Source organism: Melitaea cinxia, chromosome 28, assembly GCF_905220565.1.
Source record: "Melitaea cinxia chromosome 28, ilMelCinx1.1, whole genome shotgun sequence".
NCBI lineage: Eukaryota > Metazoa > Arthropoda > Insecta > Lepidoptera > Nymphalidae > Melitaea > Melitaea cinxia.
In genome coordinates, this window is record NC_059421.1 from 7,289,188 (window position 1) to 7,317,141 (window position 27,954).

The 27,954-nt window shown below is 34.0% G+C and overlaps 1 protein-coding gene across 1 annotated transcript; it reads right to left on the reverse strand.

The window, feature by feature from the left end:
• Positions 1 to 1,845: 1,845 nt before the first annotated feature.
• Positions 1,846 to 27,954, reverse strand: LOC123667460. The gene is made up of 4 exons (XM_045601354.1): positions 27,802 to 27,954; positions 4,689 to 5,712; positions 2,916 to 4,505; positions 1,846 to 2,591 (listed from the first exon to the last, which is right to left on the reverse strand). Exons 1-4 carry the CDS (start codon positions 27,952 to 27,954, stop codon positions 1,846 to 1,848), a joined length of 3,513 nt encoding a protein of 1,170 aa, XP_045457310.1.

Genomic DNA, 27,954 nt, shown 5'->3' on the forward strand with positions numbered 1-27,954 from the left:
AAAAATCAAAAAAATAAATGATATCTCGTGATTGAAAATGTTCAAATGCGAAATTTGCTCGAACGAAATTTGCTATATTTAGTTCTATTAGTAGAATCTTGTATAGAATGTTGTGTAATATATTCATATCACGTTGTGCTTGCGGTAGTAAGTCTCGTATAAACTCTGCGAGGTAACTTTTACCTAGGGATGTTTCGTGATCGATGGTAAGAGATAAAAAGGTTCTTCAAGGTCGGATTTGCAAAGCTTACATACAGTTATCGATGCTATACGCGGATACAAGCGAAAGAAGCTACTCTGGGCTTCAGTGGTCAATTTTGGCACAAGTAAACACAATTTATGATATCACCAATATAACACAGAAATCACTTAGCAGAAAGGTAGTTATTTTAGTAGAAAGGTACGCAACACGGAACGCTGGATAGTTTCAGTGTCGTCCGCACTAACCAACCGCCGACCGAAAAGTGAGTTGATGTTCCCTAGGTCGGCTATTTTATAACGGTGCATCTCAACACTAATTCCATCAAGCGCCAACAGATGGCACTGGCGTTCCGAATTCGCTACATTATTATTTCCGACAAATATAATGTAAAATAATATTACGACTGTTTTTATAAATATTATGTAAAATGATAAAGTTTTATGAATGCATTGTAAAACATGGTTGTTACAGTACAGTTAACTCTTTTCTTTGCCAGTACAAATTAGAGGCAGTTTGTTAAAATAGTCTGCAATTGATATTATGAACGTAATATTATTCCTTGTTCCAAGATTCCGTTCACTAATCTTAAACAAGATTCAATCGAAGTTCAAGAAGCAATTTTCTTCGAAATATTATTTTTTAAGCCGTATGATAAAGTAATCTCATTTCATGTCGTATATTTGTATACAAATTAATAATTTAATTACTGATGTCTCTTGGTACAATTCATGTTCATAAAGTAGAGAATTTAAAAAATATAAGCCTTCCGTTGTTTAGTTACAATTATTTTAACAGTAAATGTAAATCCTGGGCTAACCCATAAACGTTCCACAACTGGGCAAAAACTGCTCCGTGTAAGAAAAGTGTAATCCAAAACCTATTGCTTTATACGAGACTACATATTTATCATATACTAGCTGCCCGGACAGACTTCGTTCTGTCAATAGTAAATTTTTTTTTGTATTAACACCTTCCGTGGGCCTTAAGGAACATACAAAAAAATAAATTAGCCGAGCCATTCTCGAGTTATGCGCTTAACAACATTCATTTTTATTTATATAGATAGCTTCCGCCCGCAGCTTCGCCCGTGTGGATTTCGGACTTCAAAAATGGAGGAGGTTCTCAATTCGTAGGGATGTTTTTTAATATATGGTGCGTATGCAGGTGGTCCCATTGTCCAGTTAGGATCTGATGATGGGATCCTGGTGAAATCGCAGGAACTTCTTAAATATTATAGGCAAACCTATGACGATTTTGGTATTTTTATGTGTAACTTGTTTGTCTGTTTTTAAAAATACGATGATTAGGTATATCATATCATCGTCGAAACTCCCCAATAATGACTATGTTTCCCTATTACTTCGAGGCCAGTGTATCGACTTGGATAATTCTTATTATGTTTGAAAGAGTAAACATTGCAGCTGGTCCTATAGTAACCAGGTCAGGATGTGGTGATGGGAGCCTAGAGTAATTGAAATAACTCCTCGCATATTATAGACACATCCAGTGTTTTAGGTATAGATAAAGAAGTATATGTGATGACAAAGATATCTACACATTGTTGATGATGAAGCTGTAAGGTAGGCACCGGATATTTAAAAGTGAATACTTTTTACTTGAAACGTTGTGTATAAGGAATATTTCTATTGAAATATTTCCTTATACACAACGTTCATTACTTCTGACGGATTGTTAGTAAACACAAACAGATTATTTTTACATGTCACCCTTGAAAGGGCAACATATAACTGGCCGTGAGAAAAACATTGATCAGTTAAATCTATTCCTGCAACTTTTAAAGTTTGGCCTTGTGCCTTATTAATAGTAATACCAAAGGCTAATTTGATTGGAAATTGCAGTCTTTTGAATTGGAAGGGTAATTCGGAGGGAATCATCGGTATTCTGGGAATTAAAACAGTATCACCAGTACCACAGCCAGTTAAAATAGTGCATTCGATTAGAAAGTTTTTTAATTTAACTATTTTGAGTCTCGTGCCATTACACAATTTTGGGGGATTTAAATTTCTAAGTAATATCACTGGTGAACCCACTTTTAATATTAACTTGTGTGGAGGAATTCCGGGAGGAACTAAAGAATTCAAAAATTCAGTTGGATAATGTACTGCCTCTGCGGTATCCAAAACTGTATCAACTGAATAGTATATCTGTGATGGTGCTTCAAACTTGGAAATAATTAAATGATTAATTTTATCAACCTGTTCATTAGTAGGTGCCAATATAGCCCTTTCCTTAAACCAACATAAAGTCTTTGTAATTATATTAGTAATATCGGGATATACGGTCTCAACCAATTCTTCCACATTTTGAACCAAAGCACATAGGTTACTAAGATTGATTTTAACATTTCCGGATTGAAATGCACCATTACCTATTTGAAGTAAGTTATTTGAAAATTGTTTATTGTCTTCACTGGAGGACAAAATTCTCATATTTGTATTAAGTTCACATTTTGTAATATGTGGCCAAAGATAAGATCTTTTGAGTGATGCATTGACTTCGTCAGCTCTAGTCCCCCTTGCTATGACTGGCAAAATTTGACGAAAGTCTCCAGAAAACAAAACAGTGCAGCCACCCATTGGGCAATTTCTGTTGCGTAAATCGCGCATTGTCCTGTCTAATGCCTCAACTGATGCTTTATGGGACATGGAAGCTTCGTCCCAAATAATCAAGCTACAATCCTGCATTAATTTACCTGTTTTACTCTGTTTTGAGATGTTACAAACGCTAGAGACGTCGTCACAGTTCGTCACACGTCGTGCAGTTCGCCCGCCTTTCAAAAGTGTGGCTGCAATACCGGACGACGCCACGGCAAGAGCAATTTTTCTGTCAGACCTTACTTTTGCTAATAATAAATTAATTATAAATGTTTTACCCGTGCCCCCGGGTGCATCTAGAAAGAACATTTTCCCTTCATTACTATTAACTGATGACAATATTTGGTCGTAAACAATTTTTTGTTCTGGATTTAAGCGATGTTCATCTTGAATTGTCTGTAAGAGTTGGGTGTAATCATAGTCAGTCTCTCGTAAATCCTCGATGTTGTTCATTGCATAAAGATTTGAATTTAACGGCAAGTTAAAACCAAAATCTTTTATACTTTTACCTGATAGAGATTCGACCTCTTTATTTAATTCATTTAAAGCTTCATCAAAAATATTTTGGTCGTACTCTAAATCATCTGATGACAGTTCTTGTCGTCTGCGTTGCAGTATATCTTCGGACATACTTTCCTGATAGTTTTGCCAAAGAAGATGCGGGTCCGTGATTTGGCAGAACGATATCATAATGGTAAAAAGGCACCTAAGTGATTTTGGTGAACAGCATATGGCTGCTTCAGAGAGCGTACTCTCCCAGTGACTGTCATCTTCGAGGAGGCCCATAGCTTTGCAAGCCCCTTGGAATGTGTCGTAAGTTACACCTTCAAAAGTGCGGAGACTTCTAAACGAAGTAGGGCCTTTTATAACGTGGAGTAACAACCGCAAATGAAAACATTCTGCATTATTAGGGTGTACCACGTACACCCTTCCAAGAGCATCTGTTTTTCTCACGCCAGGGTACCCGAGAACTACCGCCCCCTGCTTTCGTCGTTGGAATTTTTTCGTATTTTGATTCCAGGTATAATAGGCAGGCACCTTGTCGTAGGTCAGAGTTTTTGCGAAGTCGTCCTCTGCACATAGTTTGAAAAACGCTGTTAAAGTAGTATCTCTTGGATTATTCACAATGTCATTTACATTATTTTCAGTGAAATACACCCGCTGTCCGTTTTCTAAATGAACAGCGAGGTGTGTGACAGTTGGTGCTCTTTCATGAATATTGAAGGACATAATCCGCCATAGTGCTTCAGAACTACAAATGTAGCGGCCAGATTGAAATTGTTCTACTTCATTTGTAGAATGTAAACTAAACGTAGCCTGGTCACTTCCTTTATTGATGTATTTAGTGACATATTTTATTGATTTCACGGAACTGCAAAGTTCTACATTAACATGCGCCTCGAAAATTTTTAATAATAGTTTATTGTAAGGCACTACCCATCTGTTATCAATTTCGTAATTACGAATAGCAGCCTTGCGTCCTCCTTCCTCTGGTGATAATCTTCTATACTTTGGATAGCCATCATCACCAGTTGAAGTTTGACTCTGATATGGTTTTGGGAATTTTTTTGAACATTTTCCCTCATGCATGCATGGCGAGTTAGGGTTTAAAGCTCCACAGGGTCCGTGAATCATGTTCCTTACCACGATGTCATACAATGTTGGGTCTTCGTCTTGGTCTGGTAATTCTGCCGTTATAACTGTGTCAATTTGGTCGGGCCTGATTTTATTTGTCAGCCACAAAAGCAAATGTATATGTGGCAGCCCACGTTTTTGCCACTCCACCGTATACATGTCACAGCGTGTCGGACCAAATACGTTTACCTTATTTATTAAGTGTAATAGTTTTTGTACTTTTAAATGAAACACACGATTTAAAATGTCATATCGGTCTTGAGGTGTTGCGGTGGAATGCAGATTATCTTTTATTTCTTTCCAATTAGGATTACAGGTCATAGTAATGAAGAGGTCAGGTTTCCCGTAATTCCTGACATAGGTCATGGCATCTTGAGTTTTTTCGTGTAAGTATCTTGGTCCGCCAGTAAAAGATGACGGTAATATTACCAGCTGCCCAATATTGTTTGTCGTGTGTTCATTAGAATGTAAAGCATCCTGTAAGTGTATATAATTTTCTGCGCGTAATTGTGTTTGGTTATTTCGTATAAAAGCTAAACGTTCTGATTCTAGTTTAGCATACTGATCTACAACATATTGATTCAGTAACATTCCGTACCTTAGTAAAACATTATAATGATTATGGCGTTCCATTAAACGATAGCAATAATAATTCATACATGAAACTTTCTTCTGTACTCTGTCTCCTGTAGAAGGATTAACTTGGGGAATATCAATTGTGTATCCGTCTTCACCTCGACAAAACATCAGTGGATATTGAAGACTGTCATATGAACGATGTAGTTCGGAAATTTTGTGGAGATTTTCGTCGCGGCTTCGAAGAACGATATCCCTTTTGTCAAATTGTTGTCCAGCAATGACAACTGCTACTTCACTGGTAGAAGGAGCATTATACCGTCCACGGTGTTCACCGTCAGGTACCCTGCTGGCATGAATTACTACATTGTAATCTGGGACATCGAGAGAGATACTTTCCATTGCAGTTTTAAAAGATTGTACGTATCTATTATGCAAATGCAACATGTTTTGCAATGACCTGACTATAGAGTTATCAAGTGGTGTTCTTGAATTACTATTACTAATATTACATCGAGTCGTTGCTTGAACTTCAGGATCGGAAATAAAATATATCTGCAAAAACTTATGGTCGTCAGGAACTTGTGGAAGAAGACTACCTGCAAGGTGGTAAACCTGGCCCTGGACTTTAAATGTTGGCATGAAGCCGTTTTCAACTACTCGTTGACTTTTGAATGAAGTCATCTGGAACGCATTATTATACCGCCGAATATGACGCATAAATTCTGTATGCTTTGGATGACTTTCATCAAGTAGAGAATTTAAAGGTTCAGGTGGAGCACCTATTTCATCTAATTTTACCTTACCATTTGAACAACATAAACCTTTTGACTCATCTTTCCATCTCAGTGCCGAACAGTATTGACAAACAATGGAAGGAGAACCTATACAAACGATACGATAATTTTGATAATCAATTGTTGTACTGTAATTCATTGCCGAGTACTCTTTATTGGACCATCTATTATTATTTTGTGTTCCATTAGTTGGCATATTATTCCTAAAATTTATGTGCCGAATACGATCGTTTTGTAGTCAGAGTTGTCTTCTCTCAGATGTTTCAGTTTCCATTAAAGCATTGTGTCTATCACGATCTAAAGATAAACGTAGGTTACGTTCAGCAGAGGATTCGCGTAGCCTCTGAGAAACATGTCTTTCGCGATCCAACGACAAACGTAAATCACGTTCCGCCGAGGATTCGCGCAGTCTTTGCGAAACATACCTTTCACGGTCCAACGACAAACGTACGTTACGTTCAGCAGAGGATTCGCGCAGTCTTTGTGAAACATGTCTTTCACGGTCCAACGACAAACGTACGTTACGTTCAGCAGAGGATTCACGCAGTCTTTGTGAAACATGTCTTTCACGATCTAACGACAAACGTACATCACGTTCCGCCGAGGATTCGCGCAGTCTTTGCGAAACATACCTTTCACGATCCAACGACAAACGTACGTTACGTTCAGCAGAGGATTCGCGCAGTCTTTGTAAAACATGTCTTTCACGGTCCAACGACAAACGTACGTTACGTTCAGCAGAGGATTCACGCAGTTTTTGTGAAACATGTCTTTCACGATCCAACGACAAACGTAAATCACGTTCTGCCGAGGATTCACGCAGTCTTTGCGAAACATACCTTTCACGGTCCAACGACAAACGTACGTTACGTTCAGCAGAGGATTCGCGCAGTCTTTGTGAAACATGTCTTTCACGATCCAACGACAAACGTGCGTTACGTTCCGCAGAAGACTCTCGCAGTCTTTGCGAAATATGTCTTTCACGGTCCAATGATAAACGCAGTTCTCTCTCTTCATTATTTTCACTATTCCGATTCAAACGAAGTCTTTTAGCAGCAGACGTACTGCGTCCTATATTTGGCCTCTCGGCATGATTATCTACCTAAGTTTAATAAGAAATTGAATAAAGAGGTATTTAATAGAAACAGTTTAATGAATCTAAATAATATTTATTTACAACAACTTCCCTACAACACCCAAGTAACAAAAAAGTAATATACATGAACTTAAATAGACTCACGAAAATTATTTACAAAAATCTATTTATAACAACTAAGTACGGAAAAGTAAAGTACTTGGTTATTTAAAAAGTAACGAAAGAACCAAACGAAAAGAAGAAAGTAAACTGAAAGGTTTCTTACACCACCTACTAAGTATGAAAATAATTAATTAAGGAATATACATGAACTTAAATAGACTCACGAAAATTATTTACAAAAATCTATTTATAGCAACCAAGTACGGAAAAGTAAGGTACTTGGTTATTTAAAAAGTAACGAAATAACCAAACGAAAAGAAGAAAGTAAACTGAAAGGTTTCTTACACCACCTACTAAGTATGAAAATAATTAATTAAAACTAACAATAGCATAATAATAGGAACCAATAGCAAGATTTAATGCCGAACAGCAATACCCGTAGTAAGCCGATGACAGTCGATATACGCAATGCGTTCAGTTGCTACCAAAGTCTGTTTACTATGGCGGATCGCGCGCTACATCGCCCGGTTTATATAGCTTGAGCAGGCGGTCGAGCGATGCGGGGCAGAGGGGATGGACTCGCCGTAGGCATCTCAATGCTCGCCAAGCATTAAAAATGTTTCGCTACTAATTACTTCTAACAACGATATCTCAAAAACTATTCATCTGATTGATTTAGTGTAAAGAGCAATTTTAATCTGCATTAAATGACTAAGCTAACTAACATATTCATTTGGATAAGGATTAATACCGAACGAAAGAAAATAGCTTTGAAAATAACGTAATGTTTTTAATTAAAAATGTTAACATAAAAGTGGTTATTGTAAGTCAACCGTAAGAGATAGAGATATGCTATCGCGGACTTTTTTGTAGCATTTTTATAGATTTTGAATTCTCTAGTACATTACTTAACTGTATCTTTGCTAGTTTACGCGGCGTTCGCGTGGAAAGTTCCCATTTGGCGAGATTTTTTGCGACCTCTTCAACATTTGTCGCCGTATTTCAGCTAATTTACATAAAAGCATAATAAATTATATACCTAAACCTTCCTCAAGAATTACTCTTTCTATTGTTGAAAACCGTATAAAAATCCGTTCAGTAGTTTTCGAGTTTATCGCGTTCAGACAGACAGGAAGACAGACAGGAGGACAGACAGGAGGACAGAAAGACGCGGCCGGGGGACTTATTTTTATAATAAGTATAGATTAATATATATTAATATACGCCAAGGTTTAAAATGTTTGCCTCCCTTTTTAGAAAAAGCCTCACGATTATTCCACGTAAATTATATATCATTTTATAGATAATCATGCTTGCTTTACCAGCTACAACAATTAAAAAATTTGTTATCGCTTTGTTTTGTAAATTAATTAATTATTAAAATTATGTGGCTTTAATTTTGAAACGTCAACATGATTGACGGTCGGTAAATTTTTGTTCAATTTAAAATCAACTCACGTATAAATACTTTTCGTAATTTTGTAAAAAGATAATTAATATACTTATTTAGTGAGAATTATTCGCATGGGTATAGCCATTAAGACATTACTTTGATTTACGGCGATACATTATTGACAGTTGCCACAGACTGCTCGCAAAAAAAAAATACGAGCAATATTTATGTTTGGAGCTGACAGCACACCGGAAGAATTACTTGAATTATGTCCTCCGCTTTCACACTACTTTCATTTTTTGTACATACGCATAAATGAACCCAATTATTTATGCTACCAACTATGAACATATTTCATCCATATCGTAGTCTCATTCTTACGCATCAATAGATGACTCGAACTTCCAAAACATTAGTTTATCAAATAAATAAATAAACGCTTAACACTCAACGGGCCCCCAGTAGGATTTTCTCCTATTTTGGGGGTCCGTAAACACGCATAATACTAAGCACAAACGCATAACAGTGTTCTCAAGTAGTTTTGTATTCCAGTGATGAAACGGATAGCAGTTTGGCCGGATACCGGATACCGGATATTCTGCCAACCATGTGGCCGAATAGCCGAATATCTGGCCGCTGGATAACTGGTGGAACTTAGCTGTTTGATGTATCGCGCACACACACACACTTGCCTTTCTCCCCATGGGGGTCGTAAAAGGCGACCGAGGGATAAACCAGGCTCAAAATCATCAGGGTCCTAGAGAATGAAAACTTCATTTGAAACCCGGAATGGGGTCTCCGTCAAGCATTCGTGACATAGCTCTAAAATGCGAAAGACTCCTGCAGCCGAACTGGCTCCACACGTATCGACTCGTCGTTCATGTGGTCCTAGCCAGTGAGGTCGAGACGGTGGCGCAGAGCTTAGAAAACTCTGCGTTTTCCTGAAGAGTGTCCCAGGCGACACAGTGTCTGTCTGACACTGTCTAAATCGTCTGCAATAGACGAACTAAGCCAATGATGATGATACTGAATTTCTATCCGGTATCCGGCCGGATAGTGAGAAACAAGGCCGGATAGGCCAGATACCGGATAGTTACCGGATATCCGTTTCATCCCTATTGTATTTCAATGGTGAGTAAAGTGTTGGGAGTGGGGTCGGCAATGCGTTAGCGATGTTTTTGCTGTTGCAGGCATCTATACCCTACTGTAACCGCTTATCATGGGCCGTACGCTTGTTTGCCGACCGAGTCGTATAAAAAATACCAGTTTTTTCTATAACACAAGGTACATATATTGGAAAACAATTTGTTCTTTAATATAGAAACCGAGCTTAAGTTTATTTTCAAAACCGTCAATATATCAATCGTGTTATTACATTGGACTCTGTTTTTGTTACAAAGATATTACCATAATAATAGCGTTTCTGTGGAGTAATTTATGGAATTTATGTATAGATAACGTTTAAGTTTTTATACGTATAAGAAAAGCTACTATTGGCCATATATCATGTCGAGCTTACCAATAAAGTAAAAAAGAAGAAATAAATTGATGAATTTCCTTATAACCTCACATGTCGGGATCATTCACCTACATTAGGAAGTTCTGTGCCAAATTACATACCCATTCCGTTAGAGCAGGGGTCTTCAAACTTTGATACCTTACGGCCATTTTTTTTCTCTATGTTTCAAGGGCCCAAAACAGTTTTAATTTTTCTGCCCTTAATTATATTTCTAGCTACAGTCTAGCTATTTTATTTCAATTATTTATTAATTATTAATATTAAAGCTTAAATATTTAAGATTTCTGCGTCACTGCTATCGTTAAGTTTTGACTGTCGCGGGCCGGATTGACGGCACTAGTGAGCCGAATTTGGCCCGCGGGCCGTAATTTGGAGACCCCTGCTCTAGAACTCCTTTCTCATACCAATATACAAGGTCTGTAGAGAATAGTAGATCTAGTAGACATGTAATCAATGCTCATGTTTTTATTTGGTACAATAAAAATTAATTAATACTTTCTTACTATCTATACTTGTTATTCATAGAGTTTAATAAAAAATGTAACAAATATGGAGAAAAATATTCAAAATAACGTCATTTTTTTTTACATGGATCATTATGATAACATTATAATGTTTATGAAGTTAGATGTATGGACAGTATTAAAGTATTTGTGAGAATGCCACAGCTTAGTATTGTTAACTAGCAATAGAAAATAATTATTTGTAATTGTATCTTACTCGTTTTTTATTTAATTATCAAAAATAATGAACGAAAATGTATCGAATTACTAATTTTTATACAAAAAGTATCGTTTCACATAATTTAGGGTTTTAGTTTTTAATAAATAATTTGTGAATTTTAACGCTCAAAACAGAATTTGATTTTTGTACCATTACAATATTTAGTCAATCAAGCCTCCCCTATACCTTACCGTGCATACCAAAATTCCTTAAACATAAAAAAGTCATTTTCAGCAAAAGATTCCCCTTAAAATTTGTAATCACCGTCGTCTTCGCGCTTTCGGCTCTATATTAACATTCCAATTTCCTTACGTGCCTCATAACTGGTTATTTTTGTGGTTGTTTTCCGCGACGTTGAATTTTTATCTTTAATATTTTATAATATTCTTTTGGATTATGATTATAACATGAAATAGACGAGTTTGTACGATTAGGTTTATTTTGCAATCTAGTTTCAAGAACTGCGTAAAATAAATCGTTTTTATAATTTTTTTAAGTTTTGTATTTCTTTGAAAAGAAAAACTTACAAATTACTGAAAATTTAAAGATAGACTTCACGCGTTTGATAAGTCACATAAAAGAGTAACGTTGAAAAAACTAATCGGTCTTAAGCATCTATAATAACAATAAAGACTTACCGCTTTACATGCTTTCATATTTGCGTTGCGAGTTCTATTCCCGCCTGAGTCTGGGTATAATAATCGTATTATAGTTCAATGTATATTTATCAAAAAAAACTATTTAGCCATATCAGCCGGCTGTTACCTTTACACAAGCATTAAGTTGCTTACCTTAGGAACAGATAAATGTGTATATGTTATATAAGATATTTATTTATTTACATCATTAATATTTTATTTATTTAAATAAAAGTTAATTCATTCTGATAAATTTAGTATATTTACATTATTTGTTTTGGATATTCATTAGAATTAAGTACTGGATCATGAATGTAATATGCATAGTAATATCCTAGGTAATAACGGGATGTTTGATAAATAGAATTGTAGGTACTATACACTAGTTATATTTGATCTATAAAAATTGATACGAGTAAAAATCGCTAAGCGCTAAACTCAAGAATGTCTGCTAATAGAGGTTTAGAGTTTTTTTTAAGCTTTCTAATGTAAGTAAAAGGTTTTTAGGATATTGCAAAACTTTAGAAATTGTAACAATTATTACAACTTCAAGCCTAGGACCAAAAGGGCCACGGCAGGGGTCGGTACCTACTAGGGATATAAAAAAGATCTTTGAATGTTTTCAATGCGCTGTGAGGAAGTTGAATATCGTGGGTTTCAGACCACATACGCATATTTAAGCCTGCTTCACAGAATTGTTACAGAATATTATTTTTGTTTCTTTGTGTACAATTCCTTTAGTATTCCTTTTGAGGAAGCCTAGCATTCTGGATGCTTGGTTTACTAAAGTATCAACGTGTGCCCTAAATTTTCGTTTACTGTCCATTATCACATCGAGATCTCCTATTGAATTCACTTCTTGTAACACTTTTTAATTTATCTATTATTTTATAAGACGTGGCTTTCAAAGTTAAAAAAGTAGTTACAATATACAATTACTACAATTTTTTTGATTTTTTAACGTAACAAATATTGATACCATGTTTACTCATGAAATTTTAATTTACTGTATGCTACTAAAATAATTACAAAAGTATGTTGGTTACTCTGAAAACAATAAATTCATACTTTGTGGTTGGCAGTTTTGCCATTCCAATAAATAAATCTGTTATTATAGCATTAGAACCCAATGAAAAAAAATCATAAGCCTAATACATAATATAATGTAATAAACGTTACTGTTACAACTTGAAATACCATAATAGCCTCCTTCCTCCCCCACCATTACCAATAGTGAACTAACAATAAACACAAACCGACCCAAAACAATATAACTTGGGAATATAACAATGCAATAAGGAAACGTCGTTTAAAAATATTTACCTTATCTAAATTCGATATTTTATTGTTGTATTTATATGGAAAACACATTATTGAAAGCAGAGTAATCTTCCTGTTTTCTTATTGAAATTAATAAAATAAAGATACTTAATATAATAATACTAGCTTCTGTCCACGACTTCGTCCGCGTCGTTCTGTCTGTATACATGATTTTTGCAAAACTGCAGCGCACACTGCGGAAGCTCTCAATAGGAAAAACACCCAAATTTTGAAACATTCCTCATTGGTGGTCCGCTTCTATTAGTCTTAGCGTGATTATATATAGCCTATAGCCTTCTTCGATAAATGGGCTATCTAACACTGAAAGAATTTTTCAAATTGGACCAGTAGCTCCTAAGATTAGCGCGTTCAAACACAAAAACAAACTCTTCAGCTTTATAATATTAGTATAGTTAGAAGATACTTATAAACGTAATGTAGGTTAAGATTATTTGTGATCGTTTGTTGTTAAAGTTGATTAGTTGGCTGGTAAAGTTGGTTGGTTGGTTGATTGGTAAAGTCGGTTGAAATTACAGTACTTTCATTTTTGATGTTATATAATAATCTATACATATGTATATAAAAGCGAAAGGTCACTCATCACGAAATCTCCGAAACTATAATACCTACAAACTTGAAATTTGGCAGGTAGGCTCCTTATAGGATGTAGACATCCGCAAAGTAAGAATTTTACGAAACTCGACCCCTAAGGGTTACCCCCTTAGGGGTCTACTAAACTAAATAGAATAGAACAGAACAGAATAGAACAGCATAGAACAGAATAGAACAAAACTAAACAGAATAGAGAACAAAATAGAATAGAACAGAATAGAATAGAATAAGAATAGAATAGAATAGAATAGAATAGAATAGAATAGAATAGAATAGAACAGAATAGAATAGAACAGAATAAGAACAGAATAGAACAGAATAGAATAGAACAGAATAAAAACAGAACTGAATAGAATAGAACAGAATAAGAACAGAATAGAATAGAACAGAATAAGAACAGAACAGAATAGAATAGAACAGAATAAGAACAGAATAGAACAGAATAGAATAGAATAGAACAGAATAGAATAGAATAAGAATAGAATAGATTAGAATAGAATAGAATAAAACAGAATAGAATAGAACAGAATAAGAACAGAATAGAATAGAACAGAACAGAATAGAATAGAACAGAATAAGAACAGAACAGAATAGAATAGAACAGAATAGAATAGAATAAGAACAGAATAGAATAGAATAGAACAGAATAGAATAGAATAGAACAGAATAAGAACAGAATAGAACAGAACAGAATAGAATATAATAAGAACAGAATAGAATAAAACAGAATAGAACAGAATAGAATAGAACAGAATAAAAACAGAACAGAATAGAATAGAACAGAATAGAATAGAATAAGAACAGAATAGAATAGAATAGAATAGAATAGAATAGAACAGAATAGAACAGAATAGATATAATAAGAACAGAATAGAATAGAAAAGAACAGATTAGAACAGAACAGAATAAGAACAGAATAGAATAGAATAGAATAGAATAGAACAGAATAAGAACAGAACAGAATAGAATAGAACAGAATAGAATAAGAACAGAACAGAATAGAATAGAACAGAATAAGAACATAACAGAACAGAATAGAATTTAATAAGAACAGAATAAGAACAGAACAGAATAGAATAAAATAGAACAGAATAAGAACAGAACAGAATAGAATAAAATAGAACAGAATAAGAACAGAACAGATTAGAACAGAACAGAATAGAATAGAATAATAACAGAATAGAACAGAAAAGAATAGAACAGAATATAATAGAATAGAACAGAATTGAATAAAATAAGAACAGAACAGAATAGAACAGAATAGAATAGAATAAGAACAGAACTTGTGCAGGCCTGTGTCCAGAAGTGGACTGTATAGGCTGTAATGATTGGCAGGTAGGTTTCTTATAGGACATAGACATCCGCTAAGAAGGAATTTTACGAAACTCGACCCCTAAGGGGGTAAAACGGGGGTTGGAAGTTTGTATGAAAACCTCCGAAACTATAACAGCTATAAACTTAAAATTTAGCAGGTTTTTTTTATGTCACTACAAGCCAAACAAGCGTTCGGCTCACCTGATGGTAAGTGATTACCGTAGCTTATAGACACCTGCAACACCAGAAGCATCACAAGCGCGTTGCCGACCCAATCCCCAATCCCCCCAGGAGCTCTGGTCACCTTACTCACCAACAGGAACACAATACTGCTTGAAAACAGTATTATTTTAGGTAGGTTTCTTATAGGGCGTAGACATCTGCTAAGAACTAATTTTACGAAACTCGACCCTTAAAGGGGTAAAACGGGGCTTTGAAGTTTATATAAAAGTCCTGTGTTTTTGAAGTAAGAGACTTGAAATTTAAAATGTATGCTCTATAGATGGTGAGAGGGTGTCCAAATAATGTATCTTTACAAACCAACTCCCTTTTGGGGTTAAAACGGGGGATGGTAGGTTGACTCATTCATCACGAAATCTCTGAAACTATAACAGCAATAAACTTGAAATTTGGCAGATAGGTTTCTTATAAAGTGTAAACATCCGCTAAGAACGGATTTTACGATACTCGATCCCTAAGGGGATTAAACGGGGGTTGGAAGTTTGTATGAAAGTCCTATGTTTTTGAAGTAAATGACTTGAAATATAAAATGTATATACGTATATATAGATGGTGAGAAGTTATCCAAATAATGCATCGTAATCTATATATATTAAAAAAAAAGGTCACTGACTAACTCATCATGAGAACTTAAAAAACGCTGGAGGGTCCATCCATCCAGGATGGACCCTCCAGCCATTATAGTTAGTAGACGTCCGCTAAGAACGGATTTTGCGATATTCCACCGCTAAGTTAGTTTTAATTGGGGTTAACATATTTGTATGAAACATATACAGCAGCTATAAGTTCGCCTGATACGTTATTCATACTGCAGCCTGAAAATAAAGCTAAGAATGTGGTGTATAGAGAGGTTTTATAAAAACAACTATTAAATTATACTAAATTGTGCCTTTTAAAAAGTTACTCAGTGTGATAAGCATTTCAAGTGACTGAAATAAAAAAATAATTTGCGTTAAACATCTTAATAGTAATGCATATCTTCTTAGCCACGCGGATGTAGTCGCGGACAACAGTTAGTGTATTATCAAACAAAGTCCCCAAAAGTGTATGTGATCGATTCCCTCAAAATCTACTAAACGGATTTTCATGCGGTTCAAGAGGAAGGTTTACGGAACGGCTAAGCCGATTTTGGTGAGATTTTCACTGGAAGTTTGCCGGGAAAACTTTGTAATACACTGATTTCAACGCGGGCGAAGCCGCGGGCGCAACTAGTCTATAATATATTATAATTATTAATATTTTACTTTATGTAATCCTTATGATGATAATTAATAAATTAATTAAAGGTAAAAAAACATTTTTAAAAAACAACCTTTTATTTGATTGCGCTAAAACGAAAAAAATAAATTTTTACTTTAAAACTTTTACTATCTACTTATAAAGCCATTACATATTTATATGATAGAAAAGCTTGTTGCGTAACTGTTGTCGCTTGTGTTATTAGAAATAAATTGCCATTTTGTATTTTATGCACATTATTGTTGAAAATTTCCCATGTAAGTGACGGTATTCTTTTAATGAGAAATAAATATTCTTTAAACTTAACTTATTGTTGTTTTATTGTGCACCGAATAAAATTACTATAAAAATAAACAACAGTCACACACCAATTCCTCAATTGCGTTAAATATTATGCTAGGGTTTCGGAAAAACATAGAATATTACAAAAACGTTCACATTAAAAAGAGTGTTTTTATCAACTCTCTGATTCCATTCCTATAAACAAAAGCTTTCAAACAGTACCCAAGAAAACGTATGAGCCTCACAAGTCATCAACTTCTACGTTCAACTTTTACATTATAACCCGTACAAAGCTTTCTTCCCTGGGGTCTTCTTTAGGTTGTATTATAAAGTCAGTGCTAAAAGTTTCTGAAAGGTCGAGTCTTGTCACGGTACATATTTATCTTTTACATACGGTAGTCTGTTCCAAAGGTAAGCAACTTAATCCTCATGTTTTGGGTCACAGCCAGCTGTTATTACTACATATTTATTTTGAAACTAGCGACCCGCCCCGGCTTCGCACGGGTGTAATGTACTAAATATACTACAGAATGTCTTTGTTTATAGTATGAAGCTAGCTTATAGCATGGTTATTAACATAATAACAACAACATTCAAATATGCGTCGTTAGATTACACGTTGTTACAGAATGCGTTGAAGAAATAAAGGTTCACTGCTCATTCCCCGTAGGTAATAGCGTGATAATATGTAGCCTATATGTTGACTCGACTTCTTAATAATATTCGTGCCAAATTTGAAGTAAATCCATGCAGTACTTTTTGAGTTTGTCCCGGACATACATACAGACAAACAGACAAACAGACAAAAAATCTAAAAACTATATTTTAAGCTTCGGTATCGATTGCAGATCACACCCCAAGTATTCTTTAAAAAAAAATATTCAATGTACAGTTTTGATTTTCCTACCATTTTATTATATTTTTTAAATAAATGTACATATAAGTAATACTTATAACTATAAATATATTTTGAACCCAGTCTAGGTTAGGAATCGAATCCACAATCGCTGGAGCAAAAATGATGTTAATGCCATAGATATAGTAAAAAAAGTAGATAATGCACGGCCTTTGTTGTTAGTGAAGCCACAAAACTCGGCTCCTTCAAGTAAATACACGCGCTCACGCACACATATGCATCAAACTACGCTCATTTTCGTTAGTATGTCACGAGGCTTCATACAGTAACTTTGCTTATAAAATGCCGTCTTGTGTTATTAAATGGTGCAAAAACAATACCAAAGTAAACAAAAAATCTGAAGGAATATCGTTTCACACGTAAGTACATATAAAACTTTAAATTTATTGTTATTCCAAAATAATATTGAGGTTATTCGGAACTTATAATTTCAATGTCACGAAATGACGTACCATGGGAGTGTTGCCAGTAGTTCTTTTTTTCAATACCCCAAAATGTGGGTAAGTAAATTGTACGCAATCAGAAAAATAATTAAGTAAAAAGTAGACATAGTTATTGTTTTTTTTTTCTCGTGTTATTTTATGTTACATAAATTGAAAATAAAAAAAATCAAAATATATTTATGAATTATTAACTCGTTTGTTTTATGTTTTAACTTTTTACAATTTTTGAGTAAACTGGGTACCCATATTTTACTATCAAATTTCATGGTTTTAGGTTTCCAACGAATATTTTAATAAGAGGTGAATGGGTAGCGGCTGTAAGACTGAGAAAATGACAACGATTATGCTGGCCATGCGCATAAAGTCAATTTAATACGATTAGTGATTGAAAAATATTTGAACATAAGACTACATCATATTAGTAAAATGCAAACAATGACGATGACTCTGAGTTCTAAGCGACAAAAATTTAAAAACTTATACAACATAAAGGATTCTAGGTTTAAGAGCCATTTCACAATTTTACGCTCTGCAAGTTTATGTAAATTTGGTCGCATCGCGCGAGTCGTACGAGCCGCGCGATCTTTGTGCTAGTACGTATAGTGTGACAACCAAAAGAACATCGTGATCATTTTCTGATGTATAATAAAAATTATAACTATGGTATAAAATGTTTTTTACATAATTAATTTGTTAAAAATTTCAAGTATGTTATATAACAACAGTCAATAAATTTAAAATAAAATTAAAAAAATCAATTTTATGAAACAATTTTTTTAAATTGATATAGTTTTTTCAGTTTACGAATGAATCTAATATTTACGATATGAATAAAAAAGCATTTAATGACATCGACACCGACAAACATATTAATTAACAAATAACAAGACAAACAGATTGAAATGCCTATTTGTATTGATAGTGTGAGAAAAGAAAATTAAATTATCCATTTGTTTACAGAAATTATCATTATATTATTTTACAGTCATTTTCGTAATATGTTTATTTTATTTATATTTTATTATGAAAGTATCAAATGCGTTTTATCCGCTATAACAACAGGCGCTTGGCGCGTGTGAGCGAAAGAGACGGCTGCGCAGAATTTGGCGTGGACCTTACCTCTAAGAGCGCTAGCGCTCGACTGATTTACCGGGCTTGATGCGTGGCAATATATACTATCTTTTTATTATTTAATATAAAATGTATTAAAACTAATTACATCTTTTAATTATTTTTTTTTGTATTCCTTAATGATGTAAGTTTACTTTGATGAAGATAGTTCTTTAAAATTTCTTAGTTTTCTAAGAGAAATATCGCTTTTAAAATTGTACTTATTTGGAAAATATTCGTAACTTTAAATTTTTTTTATCGTTTAATAGAGATACAAATGGAATAAAAATCTATGATAGTGGACAACAAAATTATATTCCACATATTATGATATTTTTTTAAAATGGTTTCAACGTAGAGGTTATTGAAAAGTAGGACTTCAAAGTATACATTGCGACCGTTTACCCAGGGAGGAGGCTGATGAAAAGGTTAATAATTTTATACACATAATATAAATCAAAATTCTGATCTGACTATGGACTACAACAAAGGTTTGCTCTATTATATTTCAAGAATATAAATTACATTATTGCATCCAACACTGAGATTAACGACGTCAAAATATTACAATTTCGCGGATTGTTACCGATTTTTGTGAAATGGCTCTTAAAAAAAATAGTTAAAAAAAACCGACTGCAAACTGAAAACAGATAAACAGAGGGGATAGGAAGTGTCCATTTATACGATTATCTTACGAATATATTTTTTTATTATTCTACCGATTTTTTGTTTTATTTTTAGTAAATTTATTTAAAACTATAAACAGGTTTTTATTTTCACATACCCATTTTACCTATATTAAATTAATTGTTTAATAAAAATTTTAGGGACTTTTTTAAAAAGGTGTGAACACTTCACTCACTCACACATCTTTAAAAAAGTGGCTTCAGTTTTCTGTTCTAGGTGCGTTATCTACCTTTTTTTACTTGATCTATGGTTAATGCAAACAGCGTCCATGAGGGCTAGTCACACATGAAGGAAAGAATATATGAAATTATGCTTGAAACCTGGGATAACGTTAAATTAATGTCTATCTTTTGAAGAAATAACATACATCTTGATTTATTGATTTGAAAAAACATCCCACTACTGGGATGGAGACCAAACCAACTTTTCTTGAAGTAGAAATCGGGATCACTGCAAACTTTATAAACAGGGCCACTCACAATTGTAAATTAGTTGTGTCTCGATGATATCATAACATTTGCTCAAAACGGTTATCCATGACATTATATGTTTGCTTGGTGCCGTTATGACGTCATTCATTTTGTAGATTACCAATACTATGGAACCGAGTTAAAACACCATCATAAATAGTAAACTAAGGTTCCAGTTCTTCATTATTTCAGTCTCAAGGACTGTGCGTTAACTACACATGTTATACAAACAAACAAACACCAAAGCAGCCTAAATAAAATAGTACTTATTTGTTCAAGTTAGCAGCGCCCTCTAAAGTACACGAACTCCCCATAGCTATTCCTCATAACTTTACGTGAATTTATGGCGAACACATATTTGTTCAGCTCATACAACTGTGATCACACTGGTGCTAAATATGCGCGATGTTGTGCAAAGTAAGCTGCGTTTTTTAATCGTTGCTTTTGATTGTATCAAGCATTTTCATATAATATACTAGCTGACCCCGCAAACGTTGTTTTGCTATGTTGCTTAATCTCCCTCCCCCCCCCCCCTCCCATTTAAAACTTAGGGGTATGAAAAATCGATGTTGGCCGATTAGCTTAGCGACTAGACTAGCGAGGCTTACCCGATATGCTCACAAAATTTTTATAAAACTCGATCCAACCGTTTCGAAGGACTATTTTCACTAACATTGTGTCACGAGAATTATATATAAGACTAGCTGATCCCGCGAACGTTGTTTTGCCATATTTGTTATTCATTATTACAGCCTATACAGTCCACTGCTGGACACAGGCCTCCACAAGCTCACGCCAAAAACAACGCGAACTCATGTGTTTTGCCCATAGTCACCACGCTGGGCAGGCGGGTTGTGACCGCAGTACTGGCTTTGTCGCACCGAAGACGCTGCTGCTCGTCTTCGGCCTGTGTATTTCAAAGCCAGCAGTTGTATGGTTATCCCGCCATCGGTCGGCTTCTTAAGTTCCAAAGTGGTTGTGGAACCTTGTTATCCCTTAGTCGCCTCTTACGACACCCACGGGAAGAGAGGGGGTGGCTAAATTCTTTAGTGCCGTAGCCACACAGTACATATTTGTTATTAACCCCCCTTAATCCCCCCCCTTATAACTTGGGGTATGAAAAATAGATGTTGTCGATTGTCAGATCTACCCGATATGCACACAAAATTTCATAAAAATCACTCCAGCCGTATCGGATGAGTATTTTAACTAACATTGTGACACGAGAATTTTATATATAAGATTTGTAAAGACAGTCTTTGTCCTGTCATGCGAACTGTCAGACACGCAAAATTTAAATTGTTGTAAATTTTTCTGATATTTTCCAATGTTTTACGAAATTTTCTTTAATTTTCATTCCGTAAGAATTTTCCACGAAGTATTAAAAAAAATTGAATCTGTATCGCCATTTTTGAGCTTAGCAACACATTAAGCGATTAATTTTTTTTATAATTTTTTTGTTAACCCGAAAAATAACTTTAGATTTTTGTTTTTTTTTTTGCATTTTTTTTTTCATTTTGTTTGTAGATTCAACGTCAAAGATGTCGATATCAAGGGCCGCATCGATTTTCAACTTAATGTGAAAAGTTGACTTATCACAACCGTATCCATATCATATTGGCAGACATACCTATATATACTTAAACAAAGATACAGTATTGTTTAACATCGGAATTCGTTTATTGCGAATTCGTGTCTGAGATACATAGTGCTTTATTTCTAATCTATTAGTTTTTTAAACATATATCTACAGAATTCTATGAGAATAACAGTAGTGTAACAATTAGCTTAGAATATTTATCAAAAGAGTACTTATTTGTTAACTTTCTTTCTGATTATTCTTAATCCAAATTAGTGACAGCTATAGGCTAACAATAATCAGTTTTATTTAATATATTTGCTTGTGTTTTGTAGCCTATGTGTCCACGATTTGATTGTGATCATGGTTTTCAGTACTATCTCACTCTTCTATTACAACCATCAAGTTTAACTACATCCTAAACAGCATCTTACAAATCAAGATAATCATAGGAACATACTTGAATCTATATTACCAATTATAAAACAAGACAAAATCAAGATTAAATTTGGACCTCAAATTTCGATCGGTTCTTAATTTTTTTATACAACTAGATCGAAAAACAAGTGAACGACTTACCTGATGAAGAGCGGCCGCTTTCTCCAAGTAGGAGAAAGATCAGAGCTCAATCCATCACGTTGCTCCAATGCGGCTTGACAAATAATATATATATATACATATTTACATTCTTTTTGTTGTTTTAGACGATCACATCTATTCCAACTGCTAAACTTGAAAAGTCGCCTGGACCTCACAATAGCACAGCGGTCATCCAGCGATGACATTGTTGAACAACAACCCGTGCTTGAGTATAACGGTAAGTATTTTTTTTTTATGTAACTAGATCGGCAAACAAGCGTACGACTCACCTGATGGTAAGCGATTACCGTAGCTTATAGACGCCTGCAATACCAGAAGCATCGCAAGTGTGTTGCCGATCCTATCCCCAAGCCTCCCAAGGAGTTTAGTATACAATTCCAGCTCATATTCAACGTATTATCAATTAATAGGCACTGCTCCATATAGTTCTGTCATAGACCATAGACAGTAGTTGAAGTTTACGTCAACCAACTGCGACTAACTTCGTAGTGACAAACTACACTAAATTGAGTTTGTATGTTCAATTAACATTACATAATTAGTGTGTGAAGGCTTGGAATGTTGCATAATAAATGGAAACTAAACATTGAACTGAATTCAATTGTTATGTATTTATGATATGGTGTAAGTAATTTTGAGCTAAAGTCTTTGCTTATTCATAGTGTCACTTTTTATGTCTTAAAAAAAATTTAGAAAAAGCAATTTTTGAGCCTTATAATGATAGAATACAATAACAATAACAGTTCAAATGTAAATAAATAAATAAATAAAAGCATCAAACTAAACGACCCCCAATAGGATTGTTTCCAGTGTCGGGGGTCCGGAAACATACGCAATACACAAGCACAAAGGCCCAGAACACGATAAACATCTATATGGCCAATACAAATGTTTGTCGTGAGCTGGTGATCGATTCCGCGACCGCCAGCGGAACAACCACTGCTGTGACCTCTGCGCTTAACGCGTCGTCAAATGTAAATTACTATTTTATAGTACTGTAACAATCAGATGCAGTCAGTAAGGAAAAGCATTAGATCCAACTGAACTCCTTTATTTCAACTTTTTTTTTGTATTTTAATACAGCAAATCTTGCTGAAAATTTCAAACAGCCAGACAAATTACAAGTAGTGTTGTGTTCCTGTGGTGAGTACTTTGGTTAGAGCTAGAAATGATTGGAGGTAGGATGAGCAATTGAGCACAGTGCTTTCTCCTGGTGTTGCAGGTATGCGGATGCAACAGTTACAGGCGGACCGTACCCTTGTTTGAAGCCCACATGATATAAATAAATTAAAAAAGTAAATGAATTTGTCTGAAGAATAAAGTCTAAGAGATGCTATTTTCCAAAATCGCCTTGCTTCGAATTATTGGATACAATAATAAATAGCGATTAATTATACCAAAACTATCTGTAAATATTTAGTTCTTAAGTTGTGAATTGTAAATATGTACAATATTTTGTATAAAAAAATAAAAAAAAATAATAATAATAAATTGAATTAGTACCAAATATTATTACTTTATAGCACTTCAACAATTAGATTTTCTTTTTCAATAAAAAAGCATTAGTGCCACTTCCCCTACATCCTGTGACTCCACTGCTGTTAGGTAGATACATTCACGAATCTCCCAAGATAAGTTCTCCCAAATTTTCCCTCACTGTATTAAATTATATTTACTCCGAACCCTCAAATAAACCCCTGACCTTTTGCCTAAAATCCACGTGCATCATCTAATACATCATTTTCACTCTAAGACACTATTTGAGTTCAAAACTAGAGCCAGAAGTTACATCGTAATCTTATTTGCAATACGTTCAATTTATAGTTTAACTTGAGCGGGGGCGGCACTTGCTCTATACGTTATAAGTTCGGTCTAACTTTTGTGTAAATTAAGCTATATAATATGAACACTAGCTATAACCGTGCAAATAATGCGCACTAAACAAGTATAATAATTATAACTTTACGAAATTATAATAAAGTATTTATACGTGAGTTGATTTGAAATTAAACTTGAAATTAAGATATCTTCTTTCAGACAAAAAAACTTTATCAAAATCGATTCATAAACGACGAAGTTATCCCCGAACATAAAGAATAATAAATAATAAATGTTTATATAAAAAAAAATGTATATATGTATATAATATATATATATATATATATATATATATATATATATATATATATATATAATTTGTCAACTTCTTTCTCCTACTTGGAGAAAGCGGCCGCCCGTCATCAGGTGAGTCGTACACTTGTTTTTCGATATATAAATACATACGGTCGAATTGAGTAACCTTCTCCTTTTTCGAAGTCCGTTAAAAACGGACATGTAGTTAAAACGAAATCAAATCAAATAAAAAATAAAACTTGATTCAAATAAGCTTTAAAAGCACCTTCGTTTTTAATTTAACGTTTTTTTTTTTTAAATTCGGTTTTATTTTACAAAATTGAAACCGTATTAAAAAAAAAAAACGATAATGTTGGAAATATTTATATTAAATATACAACAAGCTGAGCCACAAAACGAATTAAAAAATAAATACTTAATAAATTATGGCTTGATGTTTTTTTTTTTTTTTTTTTAAGTCATTGGGTATGTAGTCGCAAAATATGTTTAAAGGAATAATTTTTTTAAGTGAAATCTCTTTAGAATCGGTGTGAATTTAAACTCGATGAAACTAAAATGCGTCACGATACAAAATATATGAGAGAATTATAAAGTACGGGTCAAAACGCCTACACGACGCTTTTGGCATGGCGCTTACGACCTTTTTCTGGAGAGCGTGATCATCGTCGATAGAACAATTCGCAACGGCTTATCTTCCTACGACTTTCCTAAAGACTTCTATCGTTTGTGAATTGCACCCACATAAACTTTTTTTACTTTATTTCAACTATTTTTTAATTTAAAAGAAACAAATATCCTCTATTTCACATCTTTAGATGTAGAAATACAAACATTTAAATAAATAAATTATCTACCGTAGGCCAGGAAAGTGGTGTACCACCCTAAGGTTGAATGCCGCTTGCAAATTCATAGGTGATAAAGATTAGTTTCGCTTGCAGATCGATCTGACAACTTCTATTGCCGTCTTTATCTGATCATCGATAACGATATTACTTATACCTAATAGAGTTTAAAATGTCATGTATAATAATGACGTATGAATATTATGAATTAGGTTTACGTCATTATTATATTATGTCTCTTACTGAAAGAGACAGACAATACCTTATTATAACGAACCTTGTTGTAATTTTCGATAACCAGGAAACTAAATCAAAACTGGTACACCACTTTCTTGGCCGACCGTACTTCTCCAAAACACAATAGAAAATTATAATGTTAGTTTACTAAAGTTAAAGGTCAGACAGAAATACAATAAACGGTTTTTTTGTAGCTGAAAACTTTGTGGTTCTAGAGGCAAAACAAACGGTGGATTTCGATGAAGGTAAGACTTGGGAACTGACGCAAAAACGAGCTTAAAGATATTGAGATAATATTCAAATTAATAATAAATGTAACCTGTTCTGTACATTGAAAATGTTTTGTTTTTTTAGCGAAATTACTTTTTTCTTTTTTTCCATTCCTGTCTAATCTGTATCTATCTGTATCTTGGGTACGCATCAAGCCAAAATAACGAATGCAATTAAACACCCATAAAATGAACTCAAATCTCTCGTAAAGCTCGTACGAGCTTTCGGGTAATTTTTCTCCCGCAATTTGTCACGTATTACTCGGTATAAAGCATGTAAGTCTTGGTATTAAGGTATAGTGTTTCATATTTACTTAGTTCAAATGTATAGATATTTATTTATTAACAATCATACCTCATTATTCTTCGTTTACACGAGAATTGAGGAAACGTGTGATTAAAACGGTGTTACGCTAAAAAAATTAAAAAACTTAAAACGTATTTTTTATTATCTTCAACATATTTACGCAAAAACTTCTTGAAGAAACAAAAAAGCATGTCCGTTATTATATATATTCTTTATTGCACTTAACTTTTTTTACAGTTACTTGTATACAAAAGTTAGCAACGGTAGACTTATCTCTAGAAGAGATCTCTTCTAGCCAACCTGTGATAGTGAAAACTAACGTTACATAACAGGCTAAGAGAGTGCAGTAATGTAGACAACAAACAGATTCTTGAAAATAAAAACCTAATTACATAATATTCATAACAAAATACAATATACAAATGCATACTACACACATACTATGATACACACGAGTACTTATATAAAAATATACACATAAATATACAAGATATATTTATATAAAATACATACATATTATACAATACACAATAAAATAAAATTTTTATTTAGATTTTTTACGTATTAAAAATACTATTAGCGCCATCTATCGCCAATGTAAAATATCATAAAAAACACGTTCTATATTTAAAAAAAGAAACAAAACATAATCACCTATTAATGTACAACCAGCTTGTACAAAGAACGCTCATTCAATCTTTGTTACAAGTCAAGTAAGATACAAAGGGACCTACTTACCTACAATATAAACAGGATATTGGTAAGTTTTATCAACAGTAATCCTTCACAGTCTTGCTGTTATCGGGGTTCTGTTAATCCTCCAAGGCAGAGGAATCTGTTTACAATATAGAGGATGTGGTACAAAGTAAAATTATAGTTTGGATAATCCTTTTCTGTAATTATTGTAGAAATATTTCAGTCTTTCAATTTTGGTCTAACCTTAACATATTATGTATTTTTTTACAGAAATTGAAAAAGTTTAATGGTATGAATTATGCAAGAAATTCATAAAACCTTTTAGTCTTTGCTATACAGATATTTAGTTTATAGGCTAAAAAGCCTTCAACTTTCCACAATTAGAAGGCGACTAATGTCTCAACGAAATGGCTACAATATGAAACTTATATTATTTTATAACTTATAAATCAGGAATTGTAACAAAAACGAATATGTCAGGAATTGTAACAAAAACATGACAAAACTTCTAATATTCGGAAGAATATTGACCATCAAACTTTCATACATATTTATTTATTATTATTTCGTACGTAAGCTTATATACTGACCCACACACAAAGCCGTGCCTGCACCGAACTAGGAGTAGATAATGGTATCTTTTGTCCGAGCCGATGGATGCGCAATATCGCGCAAATTACATCAATATTAAACTCGACACGTTAACAACATTCGGTTTCCACTTCAATAACTATTTAAATTCATTCCCGTTAGAATATAATATGTTTTAGACCTATGGGAGATATAAAAGTGCCTCATTTATTCGCAAATGAATTGATCAAGAAAGTTTTCGCTGCAAAATTGTTATAGCCTAAGACCCCGCTGCAAAATCATAGACAATCAAACTTCAATTTATACAAATCTTTATGAATAGGCAAATACATTGATAACAGGGTGAAAGTCAAAAAGTCCCCCTAAAAAGTTAAAAAAAAGTGCGTGCGTACTAAGTACACATGTCAGAATGTATGTACAATAGCTGCTGTACTCGCTAGTAGCTGTACTCAACCTCTTCCCGGATCTGAGAGCGAGAGTAGACGGTTCTGCCATCCGCTGTTTTGAGCTTCGCAAGAAGGCTTCTCCTCAGTGGTCTTTGGAAAACTTTGGACCCCTATTCTGCTCAATCAGAGTAGCAATCTCTCTCGTATTTGAGCAGCGGAGGTCTCGGTGTACAAGTTTCTGTATACTCTTGGACAGAGCCCTCTGTTCTAGCGAAGCAGTCGGCGACTCGTGCCTCTGCCGCATCAGATCCAAGGCTTCGGGAGAAAGTTTGGTCTGCTTCGTTGACTTTGTTGGTGGAAAGTGCCTGCGACCAAGAGTACACAT

Bases quoted from the DNA above. Each gene is read 5' to 3' on its own strand.
- LOC123667460 (XM_045601354.1), bottom strand. From the start codon at position 27,954: ATGTGTACTCTTGGTCGCAGGCACTTTCCACCAACAAAGTCAACGAAG. The intron at 5,713-27,801 runs GTACACCGAGAC...AATGCGTTCCAG, and splicing joins CCAAGAGTATACAGAAACTT to ATGACTTCATTCAAAAGTCA. The intron at 4,506-4,688 runs GTGTGTTTCATT...TTATAACGGCAG, and splicing joins CCGATATGACATTTTAAATC to AATTACCAGACCAAGACGAA.